The sequence below is a fragment of the Asterias rubens genome, chromosome 21, assembly GCF_902459465.1.
Source record: "Asterias rubens chromosome 21, eAstRub1.3, whole genome shotgun sequence".
NCBI lineage: Eukaryota > Metazoa > Echinodermata > Asteroidea > Forcipulatida > Asteriidae > Asterias > Asterias rubens.
The window spans coordinates 1,468,824-1,488,912 of record NC_047082.1 but is presented as its reverse complement, the minus strand read 5'-3'; the positions used below and the strand labels follow the sequence as shown (position 1 = coordinate 1,488,912).

The window sequence follows — 20,089 nt, the reverse complement described above, 5'->3', positions numbered from 1 at the left end:
CTCCGAACACACTACATCTCACAGTCAGTCAGTCATCATGGAAGACGATGCACCTGTAATCTACGGGCTTGAGTTCCAGGTAGGTTTGCTTGATTGGAACACAAATAATCTAGAAATAAATGGAAGAGTTACAATTAATGTTTGATGATGTTTAATTTGAACACCTTTATGCTCTCCTTTCTAAATAAAAAGGATAACTTTCCGTATGGCGCCACCACTTTTTCACTCATTTTTACAAAAAGGGATATATCAATCAGGTAAATTAGATACTATATTATTTTATTTCGAATGAAAAAGTGGTGGCGCCATACGGAAACTTTTCTGCTCCAATTTTCCCCATCCAAAACCCTTCCTTCACACATGGCCTTTAACTGCTTACCATAATGACAGAGAGTAGTTGTAGGATTACTTGGATTACTTATTTATTATAAATTATAGACCTTTCGCCAATCTCTGCCTGGCTGATTTGGAGTTTGCTGAAATCCCGAGATTGCGAGAATGCCGCAAAAACAAGGCATTGCCATTTTATCAGATTGCGGAATCGCGATTAAGCCAGGTTTAGGTTAGGTCTAGATCCTACCTACGTCCAATCAATGAAAGCAAAACCTACTTCTAGAAACTATAATTAAGTATAAGGTTCCCCCGTGCCTTAATAGTTTCTAGAAGTAAGCGAAACCATGGCCTCATACTAGGAGTAGGACACACCCACTCCCGATTCGCTAGCAAAATTAAGCCAAACCAATATTACTTTGTTAGCGTTATTTTTTGACTTCCATATTTTGTTTTTGAGAAAGGGGCTGAGTCATCAAAGAGTCGTCAAGATCATAGCCTGTTTGCTTGGAATTCAAATTCGCACCAAGATACAGCATGTGCGCGTAGGCTCTCCATTATACGTAAGAAGGGAGCGCATGCAGTTACTTGGTTGGGGAGAGTTCATAATTCCATGTACAGCACACAGGTTTGCATTGAACCTAACAACACAGGCCCTTTCTTTAATGACAAAGTTCAGCAGTACGTAGCAGCTAGGCCAAACCTCCACCTCTCAGCTCCCCAAGCCCAACCCAAAACCCACCCCAAACCCCACCTCAAACCCTACCCCAAACCCCACCCTGGTAATGTGGTATTCATCATTATAATTCTACAACGTACGTTTCATTTTATCACTTTCTATTTCAGGCGAGGGCGCTAGCTCCTCAGGTAGCCGAGTCTGAGGTGATCCGCTTCCTCGTTGGGACTCAGTCACTCAAAAATGAGAATCAGGTCAGAATGAGAATCTTTTTAAAATCAAGCAGGGGAGCCTAATCTCCGCCCCTTCCTGCATTGACAATCTGGGCCCAACTTTATGGCTCTTTTTACCATAATCAAACAATCGTCGCTTACAGAAGCAGGAAATTCTGTGCTAATAGCAAGCGTATTTCAAGGGTTAGCGGGGAGTTTTGGCTCATGCGCTTGCGTACTCCACGTTACTAGGCATTCTACGCTTACACGGCTAGTGCAAAAATTCAGCGCTTGCCGTGCAAGCGGAGAATGGTGATCGTAAGCGCAAAATTCTGCGATTAGCAGAGCCATGAAGTTGGGCCCTGATCTGCCAACACCGGAGTGTTGGTTCGAACCCCAGTCATGACACTTGTGTCCTATGAGCAAGATTCTTCATACTATAAAGTTGCTTCTCTTCACCCAAGGGTATAAATGGGTACCTGTGAGGGTAGAGGTTGATATTGTGAATAAAAAATCCTTTGGAGCGCCACCTGGAAGGGTAGAGGTTAATATTGTGGATGAAAAGCTTTTGAAGCACCACGGTTGCCCAGGGCTGTATACTTCCAAAGGAGCTGAGAAAGACTAAAGGAATGTTTTTGGTCCAATGACCAGGGCACTTGATACGGTTATTGTAAAATGCGTTATATAAGACCAAGTTACTATTATTTGCTTTCCCCATTTTATTGTAGGTTCATCTTCTTGACTTTGATGATGATAATAATATCTTGAATAAGACGGTGTTCCTCCACAAAGACGGAGAGATTTGGCACATCAGCTCAAACCCAGCGAATAAAAACATCCTGACGACATGCTTCAATAAAAGTAAGTCATTTCATCACAGGGTCAATCATCGATTCGCAAGTTAGATTTGAATAATGTCTGGTGCAATAGCTTGTTCAGTCAACAGTTAGTGCTTAAATTTAAATTCCTCAGACTATAGAGTTAGTTGTTATAACCATTGCTTCGTCCTTCGGATAGGACGTAAAGCCGTTGGCCCATGTATTGTGTAACGCATGTTAAAGAACCCAGTGCGCTTATCGAAAAAGAGAAGGAGTTCACTCCGTTGTTCCTGGCTGTGGCTGCTAAAGCGCCATAGCACCTTGTAAACTCTTATAAGGTGCTACTTAATTTGGTCTCATAATTCATCACTTCAATAACTTATCTTTCTTAAAGTTTGTAATACTCAACGCCTTGAGTACCTTGTTTGGTAGATACGTGCGCTATATAAGACTTTGATATTATTATGTCAGATGGTTCGGGGCAATTGCATTGTGAATGCATACAACATTCATTTTACCATGGGCTTCAGATTATGGTTGTGAGCTGAACTGTGTAAAGTTTGTGAAACGCTACGGTTGGATGGGTTAAATATTCCAGGAGCAGGTGTAAATGAACCTGTCCTAGATGGATTGCACATGACATCAATGACCAAAGGCTATCATTGGCCGAGAGTTGTGCGCAGCGCGTACACGCTTGCACTTTTCCATTGTTTTACATAAAATAAGGCGGTCAATGACGCTATGTGCAATCCATCTATCGGACTGCCGGAGAACTCCATTGGAATTTTCAAAATGCCAGCAGAATATTTTGGCTGTCCGCTAGGCTTACTAGAGTTTTCTTATTGTGGGAAGAGTATGCCTGACTTTTGAGACGCTCCTTCAGAGTTATGTCTTTTTTCCGCAGTTGTCAACAGTAAGATTGAGACTCAAGCTGCTCTGTGGCGTATTCCTTCGGACTCTGACCCTTCAGACAAGGACCCTGCAATCCAAGATGATTCCAGCTCTTATGCAAGATCGCTGGAGGTTCTCTGTCGGTTTGACAACCGGGACATGGGTAACATGATCAGGTACTAGTAAGACCTTGGCCCAATTTCTAAGGCCCTGTTCAAAACATCGGCTTCGGCTTTGGATTTTGCCTCAGGCTCCGTCCTCTCATCCGAAGCCCTGAACTTGTACCCAAGGCAAGCGCAATAGACCGATCCATTAGGCTCCGCCGATGGCACACGTGTGAGCAAGAACAGGCTCTCCAATGCCATTCCACACAACTCTGCCGTGCGCCCGAAGCAAACGCTCACGCATGTCGGACTTTATTTGTCAGACTTTTGGGGCGCAATCAGAGTCGTGATTGGTCAATATGCAATGGGGCAGAGCTTAATGGATCGGTCTATTATTAAAAACAACAGCTGAATTTGGAGGTGAAAATTTGTTGATGCTAATAGGGTCAGAGAGCTGTTAAAGCATTAAAAGCGGCTAAGCTCAAAATATTTGCTTACCATATTTACTTACCATCTTGAATAAGGTTACTAGCCAAAATACCATTCAACACTTACCATCTGTGACTGGCATCATAGTCATGTTTTGATTAGCAGAATATTGTTTAGCAATAGTTATTTTTTGCTTAAGCAGCTCTATGAAATGTGGCCATGCAGCTGTTGATTCCCTCAAACCTCATCCCTTAACCCTGCCTTAGAAGTAGCTAAGCACATCAAAATTATGCTAACTGGAATAAGTTTACTAGCCAAAATACCATTTCCCATCTCTGACTACTAGTATTATGGTAATTTTTGCTCAGCAGAAATTTTTTAATCAAAATTTCTGCTTAAGCAGCTTTATGAAATTTGGCCCATAATACAGCACTCTGTAGACATCAAAATTTACTCAAATTCCTTATTTGCATGTAAATTGATCACATGCTTGGCTGCTAAACTTAAGCGCTAGGCCTGGTGGTTGTTATATACTAGGCATTGTTTTGACTTTAACTACATGTAAATCATATAAATGGTTCTGGATTTTTTTTTTTTTTGCAGTATTCTATGGGAGCCGCAGGGTGATGGGACGAAGGCTGTATCCATCTCAGACAGCCATCTTGCTCAGTGGGACATAGAATCTAGCGACAGTGAGGCAAAGGTACAGAACTAATATCCCAATTGCATATGATGCCACACTCTCAAAAAGGAGGCAGATCATTGGACAATAGCTGTTCTCTGTGCGTGAAAACGTGCGCGTGACCTCAGCATACCTGTAGCGTTATGCATTATGCAAGTGGGAGCTATTGATTTCCTACACAATACAGACACGCCTCCGAACAATGCGCGTAATTTTGGGTGTCAACTCTCTTCAGTGCATGTTTGTTTACGGTGTTGACACCCAAAATGACACCCAGGATAGGCACATGTGAGTACGCTGCGCGTATTGCAAGGGGTCTATTAGCCTTTTGCAAATTAGATTTGACTAATGTCTGATACAATAACTTGCTTAGTCACAGGTTACCCACTTACATTTGAATTCCTCAGACTGTAGAGACAGCTGCTATGTCAAATGGTTCGAGCAAGCCTTTGCCTAGCAACCTCCAGATGAGCAAACCCTGTCACCATTGTGTCATACACATCCATTCAGAATTGTGTATTGGTGATCACTGTCTCTTAAGTAGCTATGCAAAAGCTTGACCCGATTCATGTGACATAGCAACTGTTTCGATAGCCCGAGGCATTTCTGAGGAATTCAAATTTAAGTGGTAACTTGTGATCAAGCACGTCATTGTACCAGACAGTAGTCAAATCTCACACGCAATTGGCTTATTGGGGCAGTTGGGTTGGCGTAGTGGTATCTTTCCTAGCCTTTCGTTAATTATTACAAGTCGGCGATTAAACACTCGTTTTGGGTTCTCATTGAACAGGTGTCGTCCTCCGTTGCCCTCGAGAGCAGAGGTCACCCCAAGTTCTCAGCGGGTCGCTGGAACCCTCATCATAACAACACACAGGTGGCCACAGCAAATGACTCAACAATCAGAGGATGGGACTTAAGAACAATGAAGTAAGTAACAGTACTGGGCCCAATTTCATAGAGACTGTAAGCACAAAAACTTGCTAAGAGCAGAATAGTATTGCTTAGCAGTTCCATGTTACTAGCCCAAGTCACATTAAGTTCGCATTGTTGTGGCTGGTGCCTGTCTGTCAAGCAGTATTTTTTGCTTAGCAGCTTTATGAAATTGGGCCCTGGTAACGTAATAGGGCCCAGTTTCATAAATCTGCTTAAGCAGAAAAAATTACTCAACAATTTTCTGTGTAGCAAAAATCAGCAGGATAATGGTCTCACATGATACATGTGACATAGTATTTTGGTAAGTAACCTTTATATTCTAGTAAGCATGATATTGTTGCGGTTGTGTTACTTTTTGTGCCCTATGAAATTGGACTGTTGGTCTATTGAAAATTGATCTATGAAATTAAACCAGGCTCACTTATTGGGCTTGATGCATTGACGTCATCGTGTCGCCAACTCGAGGAAAAGCGATATCAAAACTATGTAAAGGCTCAGCTTTGTACATGTTGCGCATAGGAGAAATAAATAAATTTTGGTTTAATTCTTCTCATCTGTTTGTCACCCATCCAGGCAATGCTACACTATAGAGAACGCCCACGGTCAGTTGGTACGTGATTTAGACTTTAACCCCAACAAGCAGTACTATCTGGCGAGCTGCGGTGACGACTGCAAGGTGAAGTTTTGGGATGTACGGAACACGGAGTCGGCTGTCCTTACGCTAACAGATCATTCCCATTGGTAGGTTCACACTGTCTGTAAATAGTGGGGTGTCGTGGCTTAGTGGTTAAGAGCATCGAATTCACGTTCTGGTGGTTATGTCATCGAGGTGTGGGGTCGGCAAGTTTTCCGATTGCCCAAAATCCGGACAAAATTTCCACTGAACCACGGTTTCCTAATTTTGTCAATGTCTTTGTTCGAATTGCCAGTCAGAAGCCATTCAACCTGTTACTACTTTTAGCCAAACATTACACCCAAGTTTAAGATACAACCTGGGAAGCGGTAGTAGAGGGATCACCTTAAGGGAATGCCTTTTTTTATTTTAAGTATACAGTATAAACCACAACGCATCACCTTCAAATCATCAGTTAAAATGCATAAAAGCACTCTCGAAGAAGCTTCCACAGTACAATACAGAGTCTATAAACCTCAACAAACCTGGCTGGAGTGGCCTTCACTCCAGCCGTAATCTGATAATCCCTCGCACTTACAAAAGGGTAGGGGACCCGTCCTTCCTAGTTGCTGGTCCCCGATGCTGGAACTCCCTACCAAATCAACATCAACTCACCCTACACTTTCAAGTCTAAATTAAAACTGATCTGTTGTCTTCTCGCCCATAAACTACCCAGTTTGTAGCATTCTTTAGCAGGGCATTGTATCATTGAATAATTCGCTTTATGAGTCTTACCTATTATTGTTATTATTATTAACTGCGGATCTGTTTTATCTATCTATCTTTTCCCAAAGGGTGTGGAGTGTGCGATACAACCAGTTCCATGACCAGCTTGTACTGACCTCCAGCAGTGACAGTCGAGTCATCTTGACCAATGCATCATCAATCTCCTCCGAGCCATTCGGCCATCTTGATGATGAAGAGGATGACAGTGATAAAGAGGAAGAGACAGAGATCAAGTAAGTATGTTTGGTCTGGACCTGATTTCATACAGCTGCTTAGCAACTTTCTTGGCTAAGCAAGAAATGACCGAGGTACAATTAACAGCAATGGTAACTGTATGGTGTTCTGGCTGGTAACCTATTTTTGCAACGCAAAAGTTTTGTTCTGCTAAGCAAGTTTTTGTGCTTACAGTCTTTATGAAATTAGGCCCAGATCATGTTCATAGGGTGCTTGGGGGATTTGAACATGCGACCCCAAAATTTGAGAGCATGGGCCTAATTTCATAGACAATTTTGCTTAGCGGTTTACTGCTGGGAAAACAAGTTTCAGTGGAAATTTGTTCTGTACTTCTCTAGATCCAAAGAGCTACAGATTGTAAGAAACTAATCAGTGTAATATTTTCCTCCTTCTCCTGTAGACCCAAAGAGCCGGTCAAAGATGGTCTGATCGCCACCTATGAGGAACACGAAGACAGCGTCTACGCAGCGGAGTGGTCGACAGTAGACCCCTGGCTCTTTGCCTCCCTGAGCTACGATGGCAGACTCGTCATTAATAGGGTCCCAAAAGCCGAAAAGTACAAGATATTATTATGAGTTGGGAAATATTGAAGCACGATACCTAGGCCCGGGTAGACTGTGCAAGTCTCGTGGGTATTTGAACATTGGGCCCTGTTAAAGGATTTGGGTACTTTTTGTGCAGCACAAAACACAAACTTCCACAAGTTTACATGAAACTTACAAGGATTGAAAGATAATAATAGTAGAAAGCTTCCCTTAAAATATTACCTGCTGAGGTGCTATAGTTTTTGAGAAATGAGTAAAACAATTTCCCAAAAATTGTTAGCATGTACAACGGGTTGACATGACTCGCCTGAGAACATTGCTTTGTGATTCTCACCTTTTTCCTCAAAAACTTGACAACAGATGAAGCTGCTATTTCTACAGGTAAATTATATTACATACATCTTCATTCACAGTGAACAGGGATTCATATCATAGCCAAAACCTGATCTTCTAAAGGTATCGGAATCCTTTAAAGTGTGCGAATTTGTTTCGTGGGTTACTGAAATGTAGAAATGAATTTTTTTCAACAATTGGGATCCAAGTTTGAGACCCTTTTTGACATTCCGTTTTTCCATAACTCATAATGATGTCTTTGTTTGCCCATATCGTACACAAGTAAAGATCTTTAAATATTGATTCATTGTTGCAAGGTCATTGTAGTTTAAATCTTGTCATTTATTTCTATTATGTGATTTTGACCTCTTAAAGTATATGTTAATTTTTGTACATACTGAATATCGATTGTAAATATTAATAAACTATGTACATGTACATAATAGCAGACAGTTTGTTTGTTTGTTTGTAGTCCTATTTGTTTGTTTGTAATTCCATTATCGTCATTTCAAAATAGCAGTAAGGTTGTATTAGGTTTAAAGTGTCAAAACACCATTCCCCCTCCCTCCTGTGGCAGATTCCTGGTCCTGTTTGTTGAGCATTAACACCCATCCCTTTTCAATCCCCCTTTTTCAATCCCCCTTTTTCAATCCCCCTTCCCCAAACCCTCTTTCCCATACCACCCCCCTTTTCCTTACACCCTTGCCCATACTCCATTTCCCACACACCCTTTCCCTAAACCACCATTTCCCAAACCACCCCCCCCCCTTTTCCACATACCCCTTTACCATCCTTCCCGCACCCCCTTTCCCATACCCCCCTTTACCATGCCCCACCCCTTTCCCACACACCCCTATTCCGAACCATTTCCCACACTCCCTTTCCCTAAACCCCCATTTCCCAAACCCCTCTTTCCCATACCCCCCTTTCCCATACCCCCCTTTCCCATACCCCACCCCTTTCCCAAGCCCACGTTTACCACACCTACTTTCCCATGTGCCTCTTTCACGCACTCCTTTTTCCCTTACCATGCCCCACCCCTTTCCTATAATACATACCCCCTTTCCCATACCTCCATTTCCATACCCCTTTCCCAAACCCCGCCCTTTGCCCATATGCCCTTTTACCATACCCCCTACACCCACCCTTCCCCATATACCCCACCCCAACGTATATGAACCCTCTTAACTTCCTCTTAGTTCAATCTCCCAGAAACTTACTCCTACCCCCCCCCCCCCAAAGAAACAAGTTCTTTGTTCAAGCATTTTCTTCCAAAGCAGAAGACTCCCTCCCAAGAAAGTTCAGATAACTCGGATCAAGAATTACCCCCCCCCCCCCATGGACCAAGTGGTGCATTTAGATTAGATTATTATGAAACGTTATGTACCATCACCCCCCCTCCCATCCCCGTCCCCATTTGGTTTTATAATGTTGTCACATGGAGGTACCTCTATGGCTATCATAAATCTCACTCCATCACTCTCTATACCGATGACTTGACCTAGCTACCGAACTCTCCCGAACTCCCGAACTCCCGAGCTCAACAAAGTTTACTTTCGTCTGTGCATTGTGCAACTGGCAAATTCCTTATGTAAAATTCATGACGTGCTACTCACTGACGGCCAGTGAAAACCAATGGAGGACAGAAACCAATGAGCATGGTCACGGACTTCCAAGTTGTTTAGTTGGCCTTTACGCTCTCCCAACTATCCCAACTATTTACGGATCGCGAACCCAGCGCAGCGGCTTCATCAACTCCTAATAAGTACGCAGGTTCCTTCTCTCCACTGACAAGCCGTAGATTCTTTGAAGAACATCGCGGGGCAATCGTAGCGGGGTCTTGGACCGGGCTGGAGCTATCGTTTGCACTGAACGGGGGACCTTGATATTATCTCATTCGGTGTTTGAAGTTTACTTCTGGGGATTAAGTGCAAACTTTTTCTTGTGAAGGGGAGACGTATTGTGAGATGTATGTTTTCTTTGTCCTTGCTCTGTGGTTTTACGACGTACACTACTGGAAGTTAGGCTCGACAAGCAAATATTTTAAATGGTCCCATTATCCATTGTATTTTTTTCTCAAAACGCTTTGTGCTTTATTTGTTATACCATAGTGTCTTAGAAGTATCTGTCATTTTATTCAATCATAAACCAAACCAAAACACTGTAGTATTGAGTCGGGGTTGATTTATGTAGCATATGATTTTGGTTCATGGTGGATTTTTTTCTTCTTCATAAAATTAAACTATGTACCCCCCCCCTCTAAAAGTTCCGTATACAACAAACAATGAGGCCAATATCATATGAGATTAGGGGGGGGGGGGGGCTTCAATCTTCTATCCGATTACAGGTATTTCTTCTTGGGGGGGGGGGGGGTGGGGTGGTTAAGACTGTCACAACAAACTCCCCAAAATAATCACCCCACGTACTTGGGACTCAAAGGCGGCAACTGGGCGGGGGGGGGGGGGTTGGTATACTCTACCTCAAAATCTAACATTGCGGCCCGTTAACAAAGGGAACAATTGAGGGAAATTGGGAATTCTTAACAAAGGGACCCAAGGCTTTGAAGTGGTTTAGGGAGGACCACAAATCGAAAGCTTTATACTTTGTATCAGGAGGAATTTCTTACTATTAACAATTAATTAATAAATGAATTAATTAATCAAAATTATATAAAGTAAACAAATAAAATAAATAAATAAACAGACACAAAATAAGTAAAATGAAAAGATATATAAATGGATTAAATGTGATTGTTTCTCGACTTTTTAGTTGGACACAATAACATTATGTTATTGTAGCAATTAATAAAAAACTTTATTTTATTTATAATAAAACTTGAAGTAAAAAAAACACATTTGTTTGTCGTTGCAAAAAATAAATAAACATTTGTGGTACCTAGATATTAGACTTTTTCTGGGTTTTAAATTATTTTAATGTTCAAGGTTTAGGAATCCTTGTTTTTGTTTACCCCCAAAAAAAAAATTCACATAATTATTTCCTTGAAGAATGTTAGGTTTATTTTAAAGTTTCTTCCTGTTTCACTCACATTCTTATGACAAAGGCCTTTCCAATGTTGAAACTAAAAAAAAAATACCTACACACAAATAAATAATAATTGAACCAAATTCCAAAGTTCGAAAAAAGTTTCAGTTTCTACCGCTACCCGCAACAACAGACTTGCGAAGTCTCCACAAAGAAGTTTGAGTTTAATTGGTGTGAGCGTGCGCAGTAAACTTCCAATTATGGGATACGTTTTGTGTGCGAGAGAGTACAGAAAAGTTTCTGCAGTGTGTATCATTGTGCTCTGTGTGTACAAACTCGACTCATAGCGCGAAGGTCAACCAGCATGCAGATGATTACACGAGGAGTTACACGACTTGGCTTCCTTACGTTGAAAATTTCGCTCTAAAAACCTGGATTACGTAAATTGACCGTGCTGTAAGGGTAAGTTGTGCTGTTGTTGTCAAATACAGTAACTTTTTGTAACTTCTCATGGATTTTGGGGTTATATTTTTGGAGTTTGAACGTTGAAGTACACGAACGCGTGTGGGGAAGTTTGTGTGAGATTTTAGTTTTAGTATAGGTCATGTGGCAGAAAAGTTGGCGGTGCCCAGTGTGTGGTGTGTCGTAACTTGCCTCGAACTTCACTTTTTAAAAAAGGAAACAATTCACTTTCAGTTTTGTTTGACGGCATATTATTACCATATTTGTATTGCCTGTGAATCATACGTTATTTATGTATATTAGTTTGTTCACATTTTAGTAATTTACAAACTTTTCGTTCGTGGCAAACTTTGGGTTGTTTGGTCGCCCTTATTTTTTTTTACCGTTGAGTTCTGTTGTCAATAGCTAAAACATGTTGGACAGTTTAGACCAAACCATTAACGCATTAGGGGTGTTCCAACATTTGGAATGTGTTAAACGGTTTGAATAATTAGTAAAGCAATGTACTATTTTAACTTTGCATTGTCACATATATCACAAATATCCACTTAACAGCACTGTCTATATGTTTTAAATATTTTAGCAATGCATTGAACTAATATTTATGTGGGTAAAATGTTGCATCCCTCTTAATAATTGCCAAAACTTTTTTCTTTATCCCTGTAAGAATGTTGTGAATTTGTTTGTCCAGTTTGCCTTGTTGTACCATGGGGGCAGAAACCATGCAATTTAATATGGTCAGTGCCTACTACTACAGCACTAACATTCTAAACAACTTCTTGTTTTTGGGGATGTGCTGGCGCACGTTTTATAGGTTCTTATTTTCAAACCAATTTGACTAAAGCTAAACGTTCAAGCATTTGCTTTCATATTGTTGACTTCTTTGTATGTATGGCAACACTGTGTACATGGCCAGCAACCCCAGTTTTATCAATGAAATGCTATTGTTATTGAGAACACCTGGCGTTCTATAAAGCCACAAACCAACACTAAATTTTTGTTGTGGGGGGGGGGGTCAGTTGCCTTTTCAAAAGAACTTACATGTTATGAACAAAGAGCACTTCAAAACCATTGTGGACAAAAATGGTTTGTTGGCACTTTTCAAAAAAATGTTTTGTCTTGCGACCAGCTGCTCAATGTGATACGCAAAACATAATCTACCAGAAAACTTACAATTTTAAGAACTCACGTGGGTTGTTAATAATAACAGAACAGTGACAGGTGAGATTTCTGTGCTGAGTAATATTTAAAAAAAAAAGATCTTCAAAGTTTAAGAAAACTCAAATGTATCAGGGATAGACAATCGTAACTTGAACAAATTTAACTTGAAAAATGTTTTCTTTAGCTGCGACATGAAGATAGAAATGCGTACCCTTCATAAACACAGCAAGAGGGTATCAGCCAAGTTGTTCATACAATCACTAAAAATATAATCTTATCTGACTTTTACTTTTTAAGCAAAGTCAAACTTGTAACCATGCCAATAAAATCAAGGTTTTTTCCCCTCTTTTGTTCGTATACAAACTAAACAGTCATCCATAATGATTAGATTTCTCTTTTCGTTATAGATATATTTGTCTACGTTAAAACTTTTTAACCATGAATCAAGATTTATTTTATGCAATGGCATCGGAGGTTGATGGATCCCTTTGTAACCTTGCTGATTAAATGGAATTATAGACAATATACATTTCTCTGATTATTACGTACCAGTGTGTATACCAGGAAGTTAGTTGTCCACTGAGAATGGTGGATTAACTGTTGTATTCTTTTTCTTGCACTGTCCACACGACCTTGTTGTTACAAAGAATGACTCTGTTAAACTCAATCGTATCAGGAAATAAAATGTAAGTTTTAAAACAGGGAGATGTGTCCGACCAGTAATAATGTGTAAAAGAAAAATAAATAAATATATGAAGAAGAGGTTTGATGAAATCTAGTGAGCTTTTTTATCAAAATGTTGTAAATGATATCAAAGTACAGGAGTCTGTGGAGACTTTTTGTGAAGTCTTCAAATCATTTTTTTTTAATGAACTTGCACGCTTGCATGAGAATTATGCAGTAGTTAAAATAAACTGCTGAAAACAATTATGAAATATTACATCACATAGTTTGTAGTCTAACTACATGTTTACATTGGCTGAACTCGTACGTTGTACTTTTTTTTCTAACTCGATTAATCTTGTTTGTATTGCATTTTCAGTTTTAAAACACTTTTGAAGAGTTTTTAGATTTACAAAGTTATGATCCTCATTTCATACAAAAGTTATCACCAGCAATAATTTAGACCGTATTTAGACTAAAACTATGTAATATTCATAGACTGAAGCGTCGTTCTTGTAGTTTAGTTTTTGTTTTTGTTGTCACGTTTTTGTTGAGAGCCAATGTCTGTAAGTGGAACACGAAATTTCAAAACTTACTTTTTTTTATTGTTCTAAATGCACGACATGCAATGCAGATCACACTGTGCAGAAAACTTGGCACCGACTACCACACTACATCAAAAGTTATTTATGCAAATCAAATAAACATCAAACTATAGTATTTTTGGAATTTGGAGTATGTAAATAGAAAGTGAATAAATTCAATTTTGCTAGTCTGCATAGTTGTGGGATGCCTTTTAACCTTGTGTGCACTGTGCATACTATAAACGTAGTATACATACTGTATGTTGAGAAGGGTGCCCATTGAATGGTACAGTGTACAATGTATGTACGGTACATGAATGATGTGCTCCTTTGCACATGTACACATTGTTGGAAGGCTTATAAGACAGATTTAAAGTTGGAGATTTTGTGTTTCCTTGTTTTTACATGGAAGACAGGATAGACCCTCTACATTGTCTGGGATACAGCGATGAAAGTGATGGCATAACTTCATGTCTTTGTTTCCTTAACTCTTGATTATCAGTAAGACTTGTTGTTTGTTCATTGAAACACAACTTTAACACTATTGGGGTTTTTTTGCCCCTAGACCAATGTGTATTGTGCACTGTATATTCAGTACTTTCCCCGAGTCCTGTGTTAAAAAAATCCATGGCTAATCACTCGAGAGAGACTTGAACCCATAACCTTTAATTGAAAAAGTATAGTCTTGCCACAAGACCACCAAGCTAACCCGGTTACTTGAGGCGGTTTGAATCTCAACGATTTAATGTTCAGCTCTGCCTAATGAACGTTTATTTATGTCAAACGTTAAGAAGACATGTTTAGCCATGTAACACAAAATTTATTACCAGTTAGCACCATACAAAAGTACTCTTGCTTACACTCACAAAGTTGTAATGGTGTATTTTTTAGCTGTATGGGATCAATCAATCAATTTACAACAGGTTCATCATGCCTGAACTGCAATTGTTTTAATTCTATTTATACTTATAGATGTACAAAATATGTAATCTAAAAATTGAACTGCAAACAAGTTAGACCCACGTGTTCTTTACAACATGGGGGCTGGGTTTTATCAATTTTAACCTGTATAAAGGATTTAAGTTTAAGGTTATTGTAACTTTCAAAACTGTTTTAAAGTAGTGGTAAATATAAAATCTAATTGTTTGTAGTTTTTTATTTTAAAGGTCACAGTTCAATCATGAATGGAGAGGAAAACACACGGCCTCGTAGTCGACACCTTGAGGGCTTAGACATAAATAATTCCCCACGACGGAGTCTACGGTCCAAGTCAAACAGTCCAGTTATCCACCGAAAGGTAATATTACAAACAAACAACATAAATAAATACAATTTTATGTTCCCTACTGCAAGAGAATTGTATCTGAAAATAATAAGCTACATGTACATGTAATGAACTTGTTATATTAGTATATTTGTCATCGAGTAATATGCAGATTCACTCAATTTACCTGAAAATACTTGCTTTTTTTTCAAACTTTTGTTTATTTGTGTGTTTTATTTTGTATTACTTCATATGTTCTGTATGCTATTTGTTTTTGAATACTACATTGTACGCTGGGTTGGAAATTGTTACAAACCTTATATGTTAATATGGTTGTACTCTTGTAACCGATTTACCCTGTTGGTTTCCATATTTTTATTAGGAAAAAATTAGCAAAAGGTTAAAAAAATTTAAGAGAATTATCCGATCAATTTGAGATTGGTTATTGGAAAAATTGGTTAGTCATGTTGCTGACTGGACAGGATCCAAAGTGTATGTAGGAAAAGTATCAGGCTACACTTTGATGAATTGGTTTCTGAGGGATCTTCAATCATATTGAAGTAGCAATCCTTCCTGAGTTTCTATAATAAATTAACTTAGGCCACTTGTCTTTCAGGTCAATTTTTTATTACAAAGAATTGGGCCCATGTCTGATATTTCCTGAATTCAGCTAAAGTAAATAGCCCCCTCTGTTGGTGAGAAATAGTTAGGGCACTCAGCCTGCTTTGGTGATAGTCTTTAGTGATTGTAAATGTATTATGCATGTAGATGAAAGCTCACATAAATAAAAAAGACGGTTTGTTGGAAGATATTAAAGTTTAATTGGATTTATGAAAGCGTATTGTTGTTCAAGGTTACGTTGATTGGAACAAAACAAAATCAATCTGTAATGGAGGTTCATTGAATGAGATATTAATTTTGACTGAACACAAAATCTTTTGTTGAGGATGTTACTTGTTATTGCACATAAGTAATGTGTTTTTATATTGCCAACTATTGATGATGCATTTTTTTGTGTTTCATCAGTTAGGTTTTATCTCTCGCTGTTTTTTTTTTGAAAACTCATAGTCTTTACATAATTCTTTCCAGATTTTGCATTCTTCTAAGTTACATTTTGTTATTTTATGACCCTTCGAATTTAATTTAAATTAACTTATATCAATTTTAAAGTCATTACAATAATTTACCAGAATGGAAAAACAGTGGAAATGTTTTTCTGATTTGAAAGTGTCTTTCTTGGAGAGAAGATTTTGTTTATTCTTTTTGTTTTCACTGCAATAATATGTTATGTGGGAAATACTTTTTCCCAGAACCTTCTAAATGAAAGTTAGAAGCACACTGAAGAAACAAAACAGACAAACAAACAATGTTTATAACGAAGGAGGACAAAACATCTTACAAAGTTAGTTTTTTTTCCTCCCTGGAAAACTTAACATTCCTACCATATTTTATGAAACTGTCACAAATTTGATTGTAGTTGTGTAATTAATTAGAATTAGACGTGGAATATGGCATCTCCTTTCCATACAACATTGACGCACATAATATACTATAAGAAAAAACAAGAACTTGAAAGGCGCCTTATGCGTACACAAAGTTAATTAAATTCTGCATGTAATTAGAGCTGCATTGTTTGAGTAAGCGATGCGCAGCCGTGCACCAAATGGCTCCATCACCATGTCTTACTCAACAACAAAGCCCTGAATCTCCAGCAATTTGTAGTCGGCTTTTGTTCTTAATCTACTGGCTGTGTGGCCAGACCTACTCAGTGTGTGCGTACAGGAAATTGCACTGTCTACTGGCGTCCTTCAATCCCTGGCTCCACTCAGCTAGGCTTGACAATGGAACATCTTACTAGGGGGATGAGACGATGGGTACAAGGATTTATCCTAAGGGTCAGGCCAAAAGGAAATGGTCTGAAGATTTGAATTTTTAACAACTGTATTTAGGAATTAACCGATTGAGATTCCAGGGCTTGAAATTTGTTCACAAAGGGACCGGGTAACTTTAATTTAGGCTAAATGACACCACTTTGAGAATATTTTGGAGGTAAATCAAGGCCAAGACTCCATGGCGTCTGTGTCAATTGTATCCCTCGAGGCTCACTTACAGCCTGTATACTTCAAATTGATAATTTCATTTTAGTTTGAATGCATAATTTGTATTTTCTTCGCACTCACTTACATTATGATTACGAACAGAAATCTGAATCTGAAGCTAAAAGAATTATACAAAAATAATACTAATTCATTCATGCCAGGGGCTAATGAAAAGTAGTCGATGGTTCTTCAGCAAAACAATGAAAATTAAAGATATCAAAAAGTTGTGGTGTACACGGAAGCGAAGACTATAACTTTAATTTCTGGAAGTCGAATGGCATCAATGTTCATCGGTACATCTCCATACGGACAGTACGCACAGTATTAATGATGATACAGAGACCTTGTTATCCTTGAACTTACGGCAGAGTCAATTACCTCCATGCCCCTACTCCTCACCCTGGTCAGGCCTTCCCAAAATGCATAACTGTCAGCAAACACCTTTCACAAAACATGAAAACAAACCTCCCCGTCAGGAAATCGTACGGTCCATATCTCCACTGTCATCTTCTTTTACAAAGTTGATTATTGATCGAGCTGGCGATATTATTCCCAAACCATCTGTGTTGTTTCATAATGTTTTGTGTGAATACCGTGAATATCAAAAGAAAAAACTTGCGAATCCCAAACACGGACAAAAAGTGAATTATCAATGCAGTGCATGTAGGCATACACAGTTTGCAAGTTTTGCAATAATAGAACTGGAGACATATGGTGCATTTTTTTAGTGTGATTATCGACGGGCTTGTGTAAGGCAATTCTATTATAGAATTGAAATGAAAACCTTGTCATCGGTACGACACACTGTTGACATTAAAAGTAATTCCCTGCTCAAATTAATTCTCATGGAAGTTCTGAGTGTTCCGAGGAAATGCACAGATATGTCAAGTTCTTGAAAATGGATGTGATCTTTAGGTGTTTTCTAATTACGTCTACTCATCATGCGCAAGTTGATCACTAAAGTTCTTGTGCGATTATTTTTTTTACTACACCAGATACTTATTCTGAATGTCCCAAAGAAATTCACAGATTTGTCCAGTTCTTCAAAAACAATTTTTAATTCTGTCTAATCACCATGAAAAAGTTGATAATTAAAGTGCAAATACTTTGGTGTTTATTTTAAAAATATTTTTCAAACTACTAGATATAAAAAAAACATAAAAAACCCAAATGTATGTCTTTTAATTAAATTACATCTTTGCGTTAAGCAATATTTTTAATTTGATGAATATAAAAACATTTCAGTCATGCATATCTAGTAAGCTGATGCCCTTCTACAAAATTAAGTCTATTTGGGCATTTCCTCTTGCAATTTCAAAATTGCACCTCTGACATACACTGGATAAATAATGGAGGTTGATTAATTAAGTGGTGGGGGGGGGGGGGGTCTCCCAAAAGCAAAGCTTGTCTGTAGTGTGAGGTAATTATCTTGTTGGGGGTATAATACAAGTACAGTGTACACATTCGCTGTTTACTCAGTTGTCCAACACTGTATGAAAAGTTTGCTCCTGTCTGCCTTATTACACTAAGTTGAATTTGTAGTGTTAAAGTTGATACTCTCCTTAACTGTACTCTGTACTGCAACAGAAGGTATAGTGGAAGTTTAATCACAGGGGACCTATCTGGTCATGAACCGATTTCACACGCATGCCAGATGTTGCCAAGATTTCCTTTGTCTACGCCAGGAAAGTTTGCATATTGTCCGAAAGTTTCTTTGTGTAGGTAGTAGTAAGTTGTGCACAGGCCATGGATGGGCATGGGCAACATGTGCTGGGGTTTTCTATTTTCATCACTGGTTCATTGAGTCCAGATTAGCTTGGGTAGCTGTTCTTTTTCCAGGGGGCTACTCAAAGATTGTATTGGTGTATTGACACATGATCGGATTGGTCAAAGTTTTGTTTCTCAGTGCTTTGTGTTGGATTTTTTTGTACCATGTTTAAACAGTTTTCAGACAGAAAATTGTGGTTGTCTTATCTTAACAAAGTCGGGTAGAAATCTAAGTGAAAGTTAGTGTACAGGTGTATGCTTTTGGTAAAATGTCTTTGTAAAAGTTTACTGGCATTTCGTACTTGGTTAGTCTTATAGTGACCACTACAACTTATACTTATTACATTAGTTGTAAAGTTAGTAGGCCCTATACTTTGACTTGTAGCCCCCTCTGCAGAAAGAACAGCCACTTTCCGCATGAATTTATGAATGAAGTTTGGTGTGACCTTTGTTGTTGCAAAATTGCCTCATTGAATTGTCTGATTGGTGAGGAGTGAGCCTTAAGCCTCTAAGTAAGACCTCATGCATATTCATAATGTGGTTTTCACCCCCAGCACAGGTGCTATGGGTTTCAATTTACTAATGGTCTCACCAGGTCCTGGCTTTGGGGAAAACTTTCTTTGTTTGCAAATTAATGAAGGCAAAGTTGTTGTGCAAGAAAGTTGATGGTGGAGATGGTTATTGGGATTCTTTGTGGCTGACCTTTTTTAATTTGTGGCTGCAATCATGGAAGAGGGATCTTCCTCCATGCTGTAAACTGCAATGTTTACTCAGGCAGTTATTTGCTGAATGTACTTAAAGTGATTTAGTGGCTTGTTACTTTATGGACACTTAAGATGTTAGATTTTTGTTGACAGGTGCCTACTGGAGAATGTGGTGATAATTTGATTGATAACTTCTTTGTTTGCAATTTCTTTCTTATACAAGAAGTTGAAGACAGTGGTAATTTTGTTTAACTTTCTCGGCATGGACTTTGCAAGGCTCTTTTTATATTTTGGTAAAATCTCTATGGTTCTTTTTGTCTACAACTGTTAATGTTTCTGACGTGTATTTGGTTACAATTACTAAAGAGAGAAAATCATCTTCGTTAAAACCAAGTAACTTGTACCTTTTGTAGTTCCCGACCGAGTTAAATTTCCCTCATATAAAAGTGCTCTCCACTAAGAAAAACCTGCCTTGCCCTTAGAGGTGCCCTCACCCGAAACAGTGTGCCCTTATAATGGTGCACTTCGTTAAGAAAAACCTGCCATGCCCCAGTCCCTTATAATGAGGAAAAACTCCCTGCCCTTAAATAGACACGTCCTTAACTAAGAAAAAACTGCTTGCCCTTACAGCAATTTTTTTAGAGCATACATTGTTGGAATAAACGATTTGTCTTTCTCTCTCTCTCTTTGCAGACAGCGGATGATCACACAGAGGGTCGACAGTCCAGAAAACAAACCAACAGCTTAACTAACGAAAACACAGGTAAATATACCTCCTTGCCATTAAAAAAAATGCATTTAATGTTATATTTCTTGT

General features: G+C 38.8%; 2 protein-coding genes across 7 annotated transcripts in view; both read left to right on the top strand.

Moving 5' to 3' along the window:
- Nucleotides 1–17: 17 nt before the first annotated feature.
- On the top strand, nt 18–7,433 carry LOC117304494 (EARP-interacting protein homolog). Its single transcript, XM_033788993.1, has 9 exons — nt 18–79; nt 1,177–1,260; nt 1,947–2,079; nt 2,941–3,103; nt 4,064–4,163; nt 4,933–5,069; nt 5,649–5,816; nt 6,543–6,707; nt 7,109–7,433. The coding sequence occupies exons 1-9, from the start codon at nt 38–40 to the stop codon at nt 7,281–7,283; spliced, it is 1,167 nt and encodes a 388-aa protein (XP_033644884.1). The 5' UTR covers nt 18–37; the 3' UTR covers nt 7,284–7,433.
- A 3,490-nt stretch (nt 7,434–10,923) lies between these two features.
- The window catches only part of LOC117304376 (myelin transcription factor 1-like), a 60,682-nt gene continuing 51,516 nt past the window's right edge, over nt 10,924–20,089 (top strand). For all 6 annotated transcript variants that reach the window (XM_033788786.1, XM_033788791.1, XM_033788790.1 and 3 more), the window contains exons 1-3: nt 10,924–11,030; nt 14,605–14,735; nt 19,966–20,035. In XM_033788786.1, coding sequence (XP_033644677.1) covers nt 14,619–14,735; nt 19,966–20,035 — 187 coding nt within the window. In that variant the 5' untranslated portion in view covers nt 10,924–11,030; nt 14,605–14,618. The remainder of the gene's footprint in view (nt 11,031–14,604; nt 14,736–19,965; nt 20,036–20,089) is intronic.

What these genes read in the sequence shown, in the direction of transcription:
- LOC117304494 (XM_033788993.1), top strand. Translation starts at nt 38, where the DNA reads ATGGAAGACGATGCACCTGTAATCTACGGGCTTGAGTTCCAG. An exon ending in CACTCAAAAATGAGAATCAG is followed by an intron (nt 1,261 to 1,946) that starts GTCAGAATGAGA and finishes ATTTTATTGTAG; the next exon opens with GTTCATCTTCTTGACTTTGA. An exon ending in CTAGCGACAGTGAGGCAAAG is followed by an intron (nt 4,164 to 4,932) that starts GTACAGAACTAA and finishes CTCATTGAACAG; the next exon opens with GTGTCGTCCTCCGTTGCCCT.